This window comes from Crotalus tigris, unplaced genomic scaffold (assembly GCF_016545835.1).
Source record: "Crotalus tigris isolate CLP2741 ecotype Arizona unplaced genomic scaffold, ASM1654583v1 scf7180000018755.946041584:351173, whole genome shotgun sequence".
NCBI classification, from domain to species: Eukaryota; Metazoa; Chordata; class Lepidosauria; order Squamata; family Viperidae; genus Crotalus; species Crotalus tigris.
This window is the reverse complement of record NW_024097184.1, coordinates 234,592-250,275: the sequence shown is the minus strand read 5'-3', so window position 1 is coordinate 250,275 and position 15,684 is coordinate 234,592. Positions and strand designations below refer to the sequence as shown.

The following is a 15,684-nucleotide window of genomic DNA, read 5'->3' as shown; positions in this document are numbered from 1 at the left end:
ATCAGTGCTAGAAGGGAGGGGGGGTTTGTGGAGTAATGGAGGAGGAGGAGGAGGACTGTGGAACCCTTGATGCTCTCTGAGCTTGGTGGTTTTCTTGCAGACGTTTCATGACCCAACTAGGGAACATCATCAGTGATAGAAGGGAGAAGGGTTGAGGAGGAGGAGGAGGAGGAGGAGGAGGAGGAGGAAGAGGGCAGCTATGGGATCTTGGGTGCTCTCTGAGCTTGGTTGTTTTCCTGCAGACATTTTTTCATCCAACTAGGGAACATCATCAGTGCTAGAACTGAGAGGGGTTTGCGGAGAGGAGGAGGAGGAGGAGGAGGAAGAGGGAGAAAGAGGAGGGAGGAGGAAGAGGAAGAGGAGGAGGAGGAAGGAGAAGAGGAGGAGGGAGGAGGAGGAGGAGGGAGGCGGAAGAGGAAGAGGGAGGAGGAGGAAGAGGAGGAGGAGTAAGAAGAGGAGGAGGAGGAGGGAGGAGGAGGAGGAAGAGGAGGAGGAAGGAGAAGAGAAGGAGGAGGTGGAGGAAGAAGAAGAGGAGGAAGAGGAAGAGGGAGGAGGAGGAAGAGGAGGAGGAGGAAGAGGAAGAGGAAGGAGAAGAGGAGAAGGAGTAAGAAGAGGAGGGAGGAGGAGGAGGTGGAGGAGGAAGAAGAGGAGGAGGAAGAGGAAGAGGAAGAAGAAGAGGAGAAGGAGGAGTAAGGAGGAGGAGGAGGAAGAGGAGGAGGAGGAGGGAGGAGGAAGAGGAGGAGGAAGGAGAAGAGGAGAAGGAGGTGGAGGAAGAAGAGGAGGAAGAGGAAGAGGGAGGAGGAAGAGGAGGAGGAGGAGGAGGAGGAAGAGGAAGGAGAAGAAGAGGAGGAGGAGTAAGAAGAGGAGGGAAGAGGAGGAGGTGGAGGAGGAAGAAGAGGAGGAGGAAGAGGAGGAGGAAGAGGAAGAAGAAGAGGAGCGAGGAGGAGGAGGAGGAAGAGGAGGAGGAGGAAGGACTGTGGGGTCCTTGCTGCTCTCTGGGGATGGCTCGGTTCTTCCAGGCGTTTCATGACCCACCTAGGGAACGCCATCAGAATGCAGGGGGCTTTGCTCTCTTTTTGCCAGCCTTCCGACAAGCCAAGTCAACGGGGAAGCCAGGTGCATTTTAACAACCGCGTCAACAACGTGAGGGATTCACTGAACACCTCTGGCGAGAACCGTTGTAAAGCGAGGCAAAACTCTCACTCAAGCCACGTACCTCGCTTAACCACAGAAACGTCGGGCTCAACGGCGCTCGTCAGTCGAGGACCGGCTGTGAAAGCAACTTGAGACGCCCCTCTCCACCTCAGCCCCTTTTAAGGGGCCTGGACTTCAACTCCCAGAATTCCTCAGCCGGCATTTCCGGTCCAGCCACTCGCCAGGTCTGAGCCTGCAGGGCTGGCCAAGGTCATCCGAGTCAGCAGGTGTTCTGTGTTCGACAGGAGGACGTGGGAGTCCCAGGGACCTGCTGGCCGATGGGGTCCCCCGTTGGGCAGAGGCAGCCTGTGTCCCAAATGTCGCCTTCCTCTTTCCCCCCTTTTTCTCTTCCTTTTGTTCCCTTTCTCCTCTTCCTTTCTTTCCTCTTCCCCTTCCGCCTCTGCTATCCCTTCCCTTTTCCCCTCTGCTTTTCCTCTCCGCTCCCTCCTTTCCTCTCCATCCTCCCTTTTTTTCCTTTCCCTTCTTCCTCCCCTTCCTCCTTTCCTTCCCCTCTCTCCTCTTTCCCCTCTCCCTTCTTCCTCCCCTTCCCCCTTCCTCTTTTCTCTTTTCTTCCTCCCGTCTCCTCTCTTCAGTTCTCTCTTTCCCCTTCTTCCTTCCCTCTCCTCTCCTCTCTTCCTCCTCTTCTCCTTTGCCTTCTTCCTCCCCTTTCCCTTCTTCCTTCCCTTCCTCTCCTCTCCTCTCCCTCTTCTCCTTTCCCTTCTTCCTCCCCTTTCCTTTTCCCTTCCTTCCTCTTCCCTCCTCCCCACCTCTCTTCCTCCTCTTCCTCTTCTCCTTTCCCTTCGTCCTCCCCTTTTCCCTTCTTCCTTTCCTTCCTCTCCTCTCTTCCTCCTCTTCCTCCTTTCCCTTCTTCCTCCCCTTTCCTTTTCCCTTCTTCCTTCCCTTCTCTCTTCCTCCTCTTCCTCTTCTCCTTTGCCTTCTTCCTCCCCTTTCCTTTTCCCTTCTTCCTTCCCTTCCTCTCCTCTCCTCTCCCTCTTCTCCTTTCCCTTCTTCCTCCCCTTTCCTTTTCCCTTCCTTCCTCTTCCCTCCTCCCCACCTCTCTTCCTCCTCTTCCTCTTCTCCTTTCTTCCTCCCCTTTTCCCTTCTTCCTTCTCTTCCTCCTCTCCCTCTTCTCCTTTCCCTTCTTCCTCCCCTTTCCTTTTCCCTTCCTTCCCTTCCTCTTCCCTCCTCCCCACCTCTCTTCCTCCTCTTCCTCTTCTCCTTTCCCTTCTTCCTCCCCTTTTCCCTTCTTCCTTCCCTTCCTCTCCTCTCTTCCTCCTCTTCCTCTTCTTCTTTCCCTTCTTCCTCCCCTTTCCTTTTCCCTTCTTCCTTCCCTTCCTCTCCTCTATTCCTCCTCTTCCTCCTTTCCCTTCTTCCTCCCCTTTCCCTTTCCTTCCTTCCCTTCCTCTCCTCTCCTCTTCCTCTTCTCCTTTCCCTTCTTCCTCCCCTTTCCCTTCTTCCTTTCCTTCCTCTCCTCTTCCTCCTCTTCCTCCTTTCCCTTCTTCCTCCCCTTTCCTTTTCCCTTTTCCTTCCTTCTCCTTCCTCTCCCTCTTCTCCTTTCCCTTCTTCCTCCCCTTTCCTTTCCTTCCTTCCCTTCCTTCCTCTCCTCTTCCTCCTCCTTTCCCTTCTTCCTTCCTTTTCCCTTCTTCCTTCTCTTCCTCTCCTCTCCTTCCCTCCTCCCCTCCTCTCTTCCTCCTCTTCCTCTTCTCCTTTCCTTCCTCACCTTTCCTTTTCCCTTCTTCCTTCCCTTCCTCTCCTCTCCTCCCCTCTCCCCACTTCTTTCCCCTCTCCCCATACATTACATTATATGCTCTATGGCACTTTTACAGCAGGCGCCAATTGGATCCCGCAGATCTGTGGAATTGCAGGCACAGATTCCCCAGAGCGAAACCTACAGATGCTCTCGGTCCCCGCATCCTATTTGCATATTATGCTAACGCGCATCCTATTTCCATATTATGCTAACGCGCATCCTATTTGCATATTATGCTAACGCGTTGCTTTGGTCAGCAACTTTTAAGAGGTGTGGAGTTGTTCAACACCCAGAAATCACACTTGCTGCCTTTCACCTGGGTGATTGACTTTCACCTGTTTTCTAGATTTGCATAATGCGTTGAACTAATTGAATAGACCAATTATTGTACCTCGTGAAAACAGTAAAGTTAACAAAAACAACAACAAATTCTACAACTTAGGCCAGGGGTAGGCAACCTTGGCTCTTTTATGACTCGTGGACTTCAACTCCCAGAATTCCTGAGCCAGCATGGGGGAACTATGGCCCCCTCATGACTGGTGGACTTCAACTCCCAGAATTCCTGAGCCAGCATGAGGGAACTATGGCCCCTTCATGACTCGTGGACTTCAACTCCCAGAATTCCTCACCCAGCATGGGGGAACTATAGCCCCCTCATGACTCGTGGACTTCAACTCCCAGAATTCCTCACCCAGCATGGGGGAACTATAGCCCCCTCATGACTCTTGGACTTCAACTCCTAGAATTCCTGAGCCAGCATGGAGGAACTATGGCCCCCTCATGACTCGTGGACTTCAACTCCCAGAATTCCTCACCCAGCATGGGGGAACTATGGCCCCCTCATGACTCGTGGACTTCAACTCCCAGAATTCCTGAGCCAGCATGGGGGAAATATAGCCCCCTCATGACTCTTGGACTTCAACTCCTAAATTCCTCACCCAGCAGGGGGAACTATGGCCCCCTCATGACTCTGGACTTCAACTCCCAGAATTCCTCACCCAGCATGGGGGAACTATGCCCCCTCATGACTCTGGGACTTCAACTCCCAGAATTCCTGAGCCAGCATGGGGGCTCTGACTCTTGGAGCTGGGGAACTATAGCCCCCTCATGAATCTTGTACTTCACGCCTGAGACCCCCTCATGACTCGTGGACTTCAACTCCCAGAATTCCTCACCCAGCATGGGGGAACTATAGCCCCCTCATGACTCTTGGACTTCATCCCAGAATTCCTGAGCCAGCATGGGGAACTATGGCCCCTTCATGAACTCGTGGACTTCAACTCCCAGATTCCTCACCCAGCATGGGGGAACTATGGCCCCCTCATGACTCGTGGACTTCAACTCCCAGAATTCCTGAGCCGCATGGGGGAAATATAGCCCCCTCTGACTCTTGGACTTCAACCCTAGAATTCCTGAGCCAGCATGGAGGAACTATGGCCCCCTCATGACTCGTGGACTTCAACTCCCAGAATTCCTCACCCAGCATGGGGGAACTATGGCCCCTTCATGACTCGTGGACTTCAACTCCCAGAATTCCTCACCCAGCATGGGGGAACTATGGCCCCCTCATGACTCTTGGACTTCAACTCCCAGAATTCCTCAGCCACCCTGGCTCAGCTTGGAAACCTCTCCCTTTCCCCTCAGCGTGGCTGGCTCAGGAATTCTGGGAGTTGAAGTCCACGAATCATAAAAGAGCAAAGTTGCCTCCCCATGACTTAGGCAAACACATCGGCCTTTATCTGACTGGGTGAAGTGTGATGTTCAGCACAAGTATTCCTCGACTTATGACCCCAATTGAGCCCAACCTTCCCGTTGTTAAGCGAGACATTTGTTAAGTGAATTTTTGCCTCCTTTTACGACCTTCCTTGCCACAGCTGTTACAGGAATCCCTGCAGTTGTTAAGTTAGTAACATGGTCATTAAGTAAACCCCAGCTTCCCTGTTGACTTTGCTTGTCCGACGGTCACAAAAGGGGATCACGTGACCCTGGGACAATGGGACCAACATAAGTGTGAACCAGTTGCTCAAGTGGCTGAATTTTGATCATGTGATCATGGGGACGCTGCAACGGTCGTAAGTGTGAAAAATAGTCCGAAGTCCCTTTTTTCAATGCCATTGTAACTTTGAACTAAATAAATGGTTGTGAGTTGGGGACTACTCGTATTAAATATCAAAAGTTAAGATTCCTTAACCCAGGTTAATGGTTTCTGGATGAGTGGAGAAACACAGAACATAGAATCATAAGGCTGAAGGGAACCTTGTAGGTAATAATAATAATAATAATAATAATAATAATAATAATAATAATAATAATAATAAACAGACAAGCACCTGCAACATAACACCCCGAACTTAACAATTGTCGATAAAAAAGACAAAAAAGTCTGGATAGTGGACGTGGCAGTGCCTGGAGACAGCAGAATAGACGAGAAAGAACTGGAGAAGATAACAAAATACAAAGACCTACAAATAGAAATAGAAAGACTGTGGCAAAAGCAAGCAAGGGTAGTACCAATAGTCATAGGCTCCTTGGGTGCAATCCCAGAACAACTGGAGCACCACTTGAACACCATTGGCATTGACAAATTCGCTATTAGTCAATTGCAAAAGGCGGCCTTACTAGGAACTGCTTCCATCCTCCGACAATATCTGTAATACCATCAAATATCCACATCTGCTCATCCCAGGTCCTTGGGAAGGACTCGATAGGTAGACAAAAATGCCAAATCCAGTCTGAACATCTGGCTGACTGCGATGATCCATAATAATAATAATAATAATAATAATAATAATAATAATAATAATAAAAACAACCTGCCTATCCCAGGTCCATGCTGGCTCAGGAATTCTGGGAGTTGAAGTCCACAAGTCATAAAAGGGCCATGTTTGAAGGCCCCTGGCCTAGATCTTTGTTTGATTAGTTTGTCTTCTCTATCCTAGCTTAGCGGCTGCACAATCTTTGCGCATTTTCAGCTAATACAGTCACTTCATCCCCACTGTTCAAGCAGATTCAGCGACGGCGGGTACCTCAAATCTTGACTGCGGCAGCTTTTAACTCCCCCCCCCTCCTCATCCTTATCTCATATTATCCCTTCTTATCAAAGAGAGATCCAACCTAGAACTAAGGATAAATTTCCTGTCAGTGTTCCCAGAGGTGCTTTTTCAGGACTTTCATTTTTTTTTCTTTGAAGACGTTTCGCTTCTCATCCAAGGAGCTTCTTCAGGTTCTGACTGGATGGTGGGGAAGGGAAAGATTTATACTCCTTGCAGACAGTTGGCCATTTGCATTTTTAGAAAGTCATTGAGGCCACCTGGAGGTGTGTTTGTGTCCTCAGTTGTCCCAAAGTGCTTTTTCACAAGGCAACTGGACTGTTGTTCTTTGAAGACATTTCACTTCTTGTCCAAAGAAGCTTCTTCAGGTTCTGAGACTGGATGTGGGGAAAGGAAGGATTTATACTCCTTGCAGACAGCTGGTCATTTGCTTTCTTTTAGAGGGTCGTTGAGGCCACCTGGAGGTTGACCTGTGTCCTCAGGGTCACCTGAGTGGTGCAAATGGGCGTGAAGCCTTCATGGCTGCAGGATGTTTTTCTGCCCTGGGTTCCTTCATGGTTGAAGATGAGCCCAGGATGATGGGGATGAGTCTGCGTTGTCTGCATCTCAAACTGAAGCGCAAAGGGTTCCTGGAGTCTGCCACGTTTTCGGGAAATCCATTCATGCTCCCGCACCCTTCGAAGGGGGTTCATCCCAAAGTGCCTGGCTAAATGTCAATGGAGATTCTCACTCATCCCAAAGCTATGCATTGTGATTCTGAGGACACAGATAAAACTCCAGGTGGCCTCAATGACTTTCTAACAGAAGGCAAATGACCAGCTGTCTGCAAGGAGGATAAATCCTTCCCTTCCCCACCATCCAGTCAGAGCTGAAGAAGCTTCTGGGATGAGAAGTGAAGAAGTTTTCAAAGAAAAATCAAGAAAGTCCACTGGATGGTGGGGAAGGGAAGGATTTATACTCCTTGCAGTCTGCTGGTCATTTGCCTTCTTTTAAAGAGTTGTTGAGGCCACCTGAGTGGTGCAAATGGGTGTGGAGCCTTCTTGGAACTGCTGAAAGGACTGTGTGGCAGACTGGAGATAGGTGATGTCGTGTCCCTCCCCCTCTGTTGAGAGAGGGCTGTTCAATTTTGACCTAGAACAGTGGTTCTCAACCTTTTTAATGCCACGACCCCCAACCGGTCGTAAGTCGAGGACTACTCAACCGGTTGTAAGTCGAGGACTACTCAACTGGTGCAGCACCTTTTGTAAACTGGGACTTTTGGCGGGCTCAGCAGGGCAGAGACAGCCTGGACAATTCCTATTGGCTTTGGAAAGCCAATAGAATTAGACTCTATTCAAGAGAGTCTATTCTATTGGCTTTCAAAAGCCAATAGAATAAAAGGGAGTAGCACAGCTAAGGAAAAGGGGAAAAAAATGGCGGACTGCGTTGTTTGGCGACCCCCGTGAAATGGTCATTCAACCCCAAATGGGGTCGTGACCCACAGGTTGAGAACCGCTGACCTAGATGGACTCTTGGATCCCTCTTTCGAACCAGAATTCCTCTCCATCCAAAACGTGGACTTTGTTCAAATCCTTCCATTTTCCCACCATCCGGTCAGAGCTGAAGAAGCTTCTTGGATGAGAAACGAAACATGTTCAAAGACAAAAAAACAACAACAACAAGAAAGTCCACTTGCCTTGTGAAAAAGCACCTGGATGACCTGGATGGCTGAGAATCTCCATAGACATTCCTGTCAGTGCAAACAATTAACCAATGAATTGTGATAAAGGGAATGGGGGGTTATTTAAAACTTTGGAAATTATACATATGAAACATTCAATTTAAATATTAATTTAACATTTCACTAAAAATGGGGAAAAACTACTTAGGACGTCGGTTGTCTGTAAAGATTGAATGTTAAACTAACCAGGATATGTACAAACTAAAAATTATGGATAAATGTCAGAAAGTTAGTTTTATTTAATTGATAGCCAAGCTGTTTTCCAAAGCGCCTGAAGGCAGGACAAGAAGCAACGGATGGAAACTCATCAAGGAGAGAAGCAACCTAGAACTAAGGAGAAACTTCCTGACAGTCAGAACAATTAATTAGTGAAACGGCTTTCATTCAGACGTTGTGGGTGCTCTAACAGTGGAAATTTTTAAGAAGAGACTGGACAGCCTTTTGTCTGAAATGGTATAGGGTTTCCTGCCTGAGCAGGGGGTTGGACTAGATGACCTCCAAGGTCTCTTCCAACTTTATTATTATTGTTGTTGTTGTTGTTGTTATAAAATAAGAATTGTATTAGTTTAAATATGAGACAGTAAATACGAAGGGGAAAAAAGGAAATATTTAATGTAATAGTTTGAGATTTGAACTAAAGATACCTGTATGTTATTAAATTATCGATTGACTCAGCCGCCGCGTTGCTTTTTAAATATTTAAATGTAAAACCGGAAAATTAATAAAATTTTCTTTAAAAAAACCAATTAACCAGTGGAACGGCATGCCACCAGAAGTTATGAGTGCTCCAACACTGGAGGTTTTCAAGACGAGACTGGACAGCCATTTGATTGGAATAATAATAATAATAATAATAATAATAATAATAATAATAATAATAATAGTAAAGTTGGAAGGGACCTTGGAGGTCATCTAGTCCAACCCCCTGCTCAGGCAGGAAACCCTATACCATTTCGAACAAATGGCTGTCCAGTCTCTTCTTAAAAACTTCCAGTGTTGGAGCATTCACCGTTTCTGGAGGCAGGTTGTTCCACTGGTTAATTGTTCTGACTGTCAGGAAGTTTCTCCTTAGTTCTAGGTTGCTTCTTTCCTTGATCAGTTTCCATCTGTTGCTTCTTCTCCTTTCTTCAGGTGCTTTGGAGAATAGAATAGAATAACGACCACGTTACTGCAGCGATTCACCTCTTAACAACTAACTTAACTCCAGTGTTGTTCCTAACTGAACAACGGCAGTGATCCCTTCACAATGGGGGCAAACACAGTTGACAAATGTCTCCGCCATCAACATAAATTTTGGAGTCCATTGCAGTCATAATAAGTCAAGGTCTCCCGGCATTTTGTCGGCCTGTCTGATTCAATTCTAAACACTCAAGTTAGTGACAAAATGGTACATCTACACATAGCTGTTGCTGCCCCAACTGTCTCCATTTCAGACAGATGGCTGTCCAGTCTCTTCTTAAAAACCTCCAGTATTGGAGCATTCACCGCTTCTGGAGGCAGGTTGTTCCACTGATTAATTGTTCTCACTGTCAGGAAGTTTCTCCTTATATTCTAGGTTGCTTCTCTCCTTGATGAGTTTCCATCCCCTGCTTCTTGTCCTGCCTCCAGGCACTTTGGAGAATAGCTTGACTTCCTCTTCTTTGGGGCAGCCCCTGAGATATTGGAACACTGCTATCATGTCCCCCCTTGTCCTTCTCTTCATTAAACTAGACATATCCAATTCCGGCAGCTGTTCCTTATATGCTTTAGCCTCCAGTCCCCTGATCCTCTTTGTTGCTCTTCTCTGCACTCTTTCTAGAGTCTCCTGCCTGAGCAGGGGGTTAGACTAGATGACCTCCAAGGTCCCTTCCAGCTCCGTTATTCTGTATTCTCTATCCACCCTATTGAAAACCTTCTGTCCATAATCAAAGACCGGGGGGGGGGGGGAGAGGTGAGGAAATCTCATACAGGTGATTGAGGAGGATTTTGAGGGTGGGACTTGAAAGGCCCCCACCCCACCCCACCCCATGATTCCTTTTTATTCCCCCCCCCCTTGTCTCCTCCCTGGTTGAAGAAGCCAAATCTTTGATCTTCCATTTTTCTGCGCTAAACGCTTAACCTCATCTCTCTTAACCTCGTCTCTTCACCTGCGAGAAAAGACAGGTGGGAAAAAAAAAACCCATAACCTGCTCTGTTCACATCTTTTCTTCTGCTGCGATTATAAAAAGGAAGGCTGGGAGGGAGATCACACACACCACACACACAAGTTGTCGTGAGCTGCCTCTGTCGGCAAGGGGCCACGACTCCTGAAATAGGAACACGTGACAATCCCAGTCACCTTAGTCTGCGGTTAGCTTGGTTTTCTCCCACCTGGTGGTTTTGGCGTTCGGATCAAGCGTTAACTTCACCACACATTGGGCTGAGCTGCCTCCCCCCCCCCTTTTCTGCACAAAGGAAGCCACTTTGAGATTGAAATTAGGTTGAGCCTAACTTGGTTTGATTTGTGAACGCAGCTGTTGGGTTGGTAACTGACCCGATGAAAAGTCGGACATAAGGATACAGCTCACGAATCTCAGCTTTTCTCGGTCGGGTGCTCTGAAGAAGAGTTTTGTTTATTTTTATTGGCTTTTTATTCTGCCTTCCTTGTTTTTTTTTATTATAAATAATTCAAGGTGGGGGACATACCTAATACTCCTTCACTCTCCTCTTTTCCTGCAACAACAATCCTCTAAGGTGGGCCGGGCTAAGAGAGAGAGAGAGAGGGACTGGCTTAAAGTCACTCAGCTGGCTTTCATGGCTGAGGTGGGACTAGAACTCACCGTCTCCTGGTGATTGGCCCAAAGTCACTCAACTGGTTTTCATGCCTAAGGCAGGACTAGAACTCACCTTCTCTTAGTATTGGCCCAAAGTCACCCAGTTTAAGGCAGGACTAGAACTCACCACCTAGTGATTGGCCCAAAGTCACCCAGCTGGCTTTCATGCTTAAGGCAGGACTAGAACTCACCATCCCCTGGTGATTGGCCCAAAGTCACCCAGATGGCTTTCATGCCTAAGGCAAGACTAGAACTCACCGTCTCCTGGTGATTGGCCCAAGGGCACGAAGTCAGTTTTCATGCCTAAGGCAGGACTAGAACTCACCATCTCCTGGTGATTGGCCCAAAGTCACCCAGCCGGCTTTCGTGCCCCAAACGGAACTAGAACTCAGTCTTCTGGTTTCAAGCCCGCTACCTTAACCACAAGACCGAACTGTCTAGTATTGGGCTACAATCCCAGTCTTTCTGCAGGTGCTGGGAATTGTAACATTGACTGCTCTACAAAGTACCCAACTGGGAAAGACATTTCTAAGATCCCAGCTTTGATGAAATCACAAAACATTGCTTGAGAAATGGATTTCTTCCTCTCTAGCAATCCTCTTAATGAGAAAAATAATAATATTTTTTTTAAAAAAAAAAACATTGCTTCCATACTTAAAAGTTGCACACAGCAGGAAAATGCACACACACCCCAAACTGGCATGCAGGTGTTGAAAATCGGGGCTGAAAAGGTCTTCTAGAGTTAACAACCAGGCCTGATTCAAGAGTCTAAGAGCTAGACCCACAAGCCTGAATCAGCCACATTCACACAACCTGTGAAACCTGCTCGCGAGAAGGACCAGCGTCCCAGATGTTGTCCATAAACCAGGCACAGGGTTTGCCCAATCAATGAAGCTGCTGATCCCCACCAAGGCTAAGAGCGCTCTTGCAAACAACCACAATCACGGTCTCCAGACGAAGACAACATCCAGCTTAGCAGGTTTGTGAACGCAGCTCCAAGCAACTTAGTTAAGGATGCTGTAGGAACAAAGCCACTGTGTGTGTGTGTGTGTGTGTGTAGGTAGCAGAGGGGGGGGGGGTTGTCCAGCCTCCAGGATGTGGTTCTTTCCAGACCCCCAAATTAGGAGCAAACAAGATTTTGTGGCTGGCTGCATCTCTCTCTTTGTAACTGCAAACCTTGAGTTGATCTTGATCTCTCCCATTATGCACAGCGGACAAATCTCAGCCTTCCTCTCCGCCTCTTTTCTCTCCACCACCTCCCTCAGGAGGGGGGGGAAACAAATATTGGTGGTGTTCACACAACACCTTCCCCCTCCTTTTAAAAAAAAAAAGATTCACCAAGGTCCTGAACCATCAACTAACATGATGGATTTACTCTGCAGTCATTTTGCCAACCTTATCACGTTATGGGAAGGCGATTGCTTCTTTTGGCCTCCTCCTCCGTGTTGTGTGAATGCACACTTTTTCACGGGAAGAGCTCCTGTGCAGTAATCTCTCTTTTCTAGCATTTCTCCCGAAATGGGACACTTTCCAAGATATTCTCTCTCCCCCCCCCACTTCCTTAATTAAAACCAAAAGGCAGAGCCCGATGCTGTTGTAATTTACTCCAGGGGCTCTTCCGTCCCTCCGCTTTGTCTCGGATTCACACGGCAGAGGTATCTTGGGAGATCCGCGCAGCCATTGCTTGCCCGATGGGCCTTGTAGTCCGTTGGGGAGAGATTGACGGCTCCCCCCCCCCCAAAGGCTCCTCAAAGGAGCTGGGAGGCGACGTAGTTTCAACCCGCCCCCTCCCTTCTCCCCCCCCTCGGCCCGAGCTGTTCTTCCGACCTTCAAGGCTGAGTTCCCACAACATCCCAAAGGATCCGCGCCGGACCACGGAGTGCCGCATTGACCTTTCCCAGCGCTACGACCCCGCAGGGATTTTTTCTACGGACGGACGGGCGGTTTTATAGCCGAGAGTTGGGCTTTTTTGTGTGCGCGCCGAGCGCGTGTAGAGAGGAAAAAAGAGAGGGAGGGGAAAAAAAGAGAGCTTGTCCTTTTGGGAAGACCCCCCCCCAACTCAAGAGAAATCGGGGCCCAATCCTCCTCCTCACGAGCCAAGAGAAGCAGAGGGAATTCCCCCCCCCACGCCTTTGCCCAGCAAACGCAACGCGACCGGCTTTCTCTAGCCCGTAACCTTTCCGACGACCCCCTTCCCCTCCATCCCGCAATCTCACTTCTCCCCGCGGACCCCCCCCCCAAAAAAAACCCTTGAAGGCGCCGGCCGCTGCTGCTTACCGTCTTTCGGGCCGGGGTCTCCGGCTCTCGCGGGTCCCGCCCACCCGGGGTACGAAGTTTCCAGCGGCGGGTAAGGCGGGGGGGTGGCGGGCGCCGACCCGGCCTGGAAGGGGTCCGCTTTGATCTTCTTGACCAGGAAGGAGCGAGGCATGGCGAGGCGAAAGGCGCTTGGCCAAGGGCCGGTCCGGTTCAGCACCTCGGACAGCTCCGCAGCGGCTGGCCCGAGTGGGCGGGGCGGGGGGGGAGGAGGAGGCGGGGAAAGGGAGGGGAGGAGCCGAAAGGGAAAGTGAAGGGAGAGCGGGGGGGGGGAGAGAGCGCAGGCTGCGGGGAATCGCTGAGGTCAGCAACATGCTCCGGCTCTTCCTTCCTTCCTCTCCCCCCTCCCCCCCCCACGCTCCCTCCTGTCTTTAAATGGGACTCAGGCAGCGCGAGCGGGGGGGGGGAGGAGAAGAGGGGGCGTTAGCCCTTTTATCCATCAAAGCGCCCCCAGGGGCTTGCGGAGAGGGAGGGGGGAGGAAGGGAAGGAGGGAGGGAGGGAGAGAAGGAGGAGAGGAGACGGCGTGGGGGTTGGGATGCAAACCTGCGAAGGGGCGTGAAAAAGCGAAAGGGTGAAAGTGACAGAGCAAAAAAAAAAAAGAAAGAAAGAAAGAAAAGGAGAAGGAGAATTGGTTTGGCAGGGGAGGGGGAGGGGGAGAGGAGGGGAGCAAAGTTTAAGCCCATCTGCTTAACGTTGCGACCCCCACCCGCCCGGTCCCACGCTTGCCTCGGGGACGGCGAGGCCAGGGTCCCAAGCTAGCCACGCTTCCTTTATCGGCTCCCCTCTGCCCCCCCCCAAATCGCCCCCCCACAGAAGGACCCAGGAGTGGGCAGCACATGGCGAGGACCCTGCCCCCCCCCGAGCTTGGAGCAAGGCCGAGGGAAGAGAAGGAAGGAGGGAAGGAAGGAAGGAAGGAAGGAAGAAGGGAGGAAGGGAGGGAGGGAGGAAGGAAGGAAGGAAGGAAGGAAGGAAGGAACCCCGACCCCCCCCCCAATCCGTTCCTCTGCCCCTCCTCTTCTCTGTCCAGAAACCCAGCATACCCCTTTGGCAGCTTTTCCACACCCCTCCTCGCCCCAAATTCCTACGCCTCCCTCCTTCCCTCCCTCCCTCCCTCTTCTCCCAGCCCCCTCCTCCCTTTCGGGGGTCCTTTTCGTCCCCACGCGAAGGGTTGATTAACTCTGGCGCCCTCGGGGTCCAGCCAAAGGCAGAACAATGGAGACACGTGTCTGAGGAGGAGGGGGGAGGAGGAGGAGGAGGAGGGGGGAGTAGAGGAAGGGGGGAGGGGTCTCCGTTTCTCGTTCCCTGGCCTCCTCTCTCCTCCTCCCTCCTTCGCCGTCCCCCTCCTTTCTTTGTCTCGGTGCGACGCCCCCCCTCCCCACCATGGTTTAAGAGCCAGAAGTGGACTGGAAATTCTTCGACCTGATATTAGGGGGTGGGGGTACTTCCTGCGAGGGGCTTCAAAAGACCCTGAGTGAGTTTTGGAGAGGCGAAGGGTGAAGCTGTAGATTTCAGAGCTCTTAGCTTACCCCAGCTGTGTCCAATCTCCACCTATGGACTTCAACTCCCAGAATTCCCCAGCCAGCATGGCTGGCTGGGGAATTCTGGGAGTTGAAGTCCACAGGTCTTAAAGGGGCCGAGGTTGGACATTCCTGGCTTATCCCTTTATGAGGGCCTGCAATCCTGTTGTTAAGCTGGCTTGCTGTGGCATCAGCCATACAGCTCCTCTTCCTGGCCAGGATACAACCATGATTTCACTTTTTCCCGGAATTGTTTTGTTTTCTTCCACCAATTCCTTCACGATTTTTCTCCCTTTTATCTTCAGGTTTCTCACGCTTGCGAGTTGAAGAGGGGTGGACGTCAGCTCCCAGAATGCCCCAGCCAGCATGCATGCTGGATGGGGAATTCTGGGAATTGATGTCCTCCCATCCGAAAGTTACGAAGCTTGAGAAACTTTGTCAAGTTTCCTGGTGGTCTCCCAACAAGGGATTTCCTGGTGGTCTCCCGACCGAATGCCATGGAGGGCTAACCCTGCTTAGGTTTATTGTGCTCGGCGTAGGCTAGCCAACACTTTAACTTGAGGTTGTTTCCTGTAGTTGCGGGTGCCCCATTGCTGGAGGTTTGCAGAAATAGACTAGACAATCATTTGACTGGGGTGGTAGAAGTTCTGTGAATGCTCCAACACTGGAAGTTTTTAAGAAGAGACTGGACAGCCATTGGTCTGAAATGGTGTAGGGTTTTCTGCCTGCGCAAGGGGTTGGGCTACATCAGGGCTTTTCAACAGAACAGAAAAACAGAATAACAGGGTTAGGTGGGACCTTGGAGGTCATCTAGTCCAGGGCTTTTCAACCTTTTCACCCATCGTACCACTTTTAGGATATGGCAACATCCGAGTACCGCCTAGCAAGGTGTCAAAAACTTACAACAGTCTGCTTAGTGACTGTTCGAAGTTACAATGGCACTGAAAAAAGTGCCCCCCAAGCCACAGCCGAGCAAGACACCTGTCTGCCCGTCCGGCGGTGCTCTTCCTCCTGTCCGAGGTTTTCATTGTTGTGAGCATTTCTGTTGGGGATTGGCAGTGGAAGTGGGGTGGTGGGGGGTGTTTGGTTTTTATTCCCCCTGTCTGCTGGGTGGTTGCAGCAGGTTTTGGTTACTTCACATGACCATGGGACACTGTGCCCGCCATAAATATGAATCAGTTGCCAAGCGTCTGAATGTAAATCACAAAACCCTGGAGAGCTGCAACATTCCAGCTGATCGGCGCTTCTTCTGGGCTCAGCGGAAGCACAGGATCAGTGCTGAGCTCCAGCTGGAGCCTGGTGCTGATCCTGGTGCTTCCACTGATTCCTGACAGCCCCGAAGAAGCA

The 15,684-nt window shown here is 50.2% G+C and overlaps 1 protein-coding gene across 1 annotated transcript in view; it reads right to left on the bottom strand.

Annotated features, from left to right (window-relative positions):
- The window catches only part of SCRT2 (scratch family transcriptional repressor 2), a 29,338-nt gene extending 16,351 nt beyond the window's left edge, over nucleotides 1-12,987 (bottom strand). The window contains exon 1 of the mRNA XM_039355742.1: nucleotides 12,784-12,987. Coding sequence (XP_039211676.1) covers nucleotides 12,784-12,934 — 151 coding nt within the window. The 5' untranslated portion in view covers nucleotides 12,935-12,987. The remainder of the gene's footprint in view (nucleotides 1-12,783) is intronic.
- Between the last annotated feature and the right edge of the window lie 2,697 nt (nucleotides 12,988-15,684).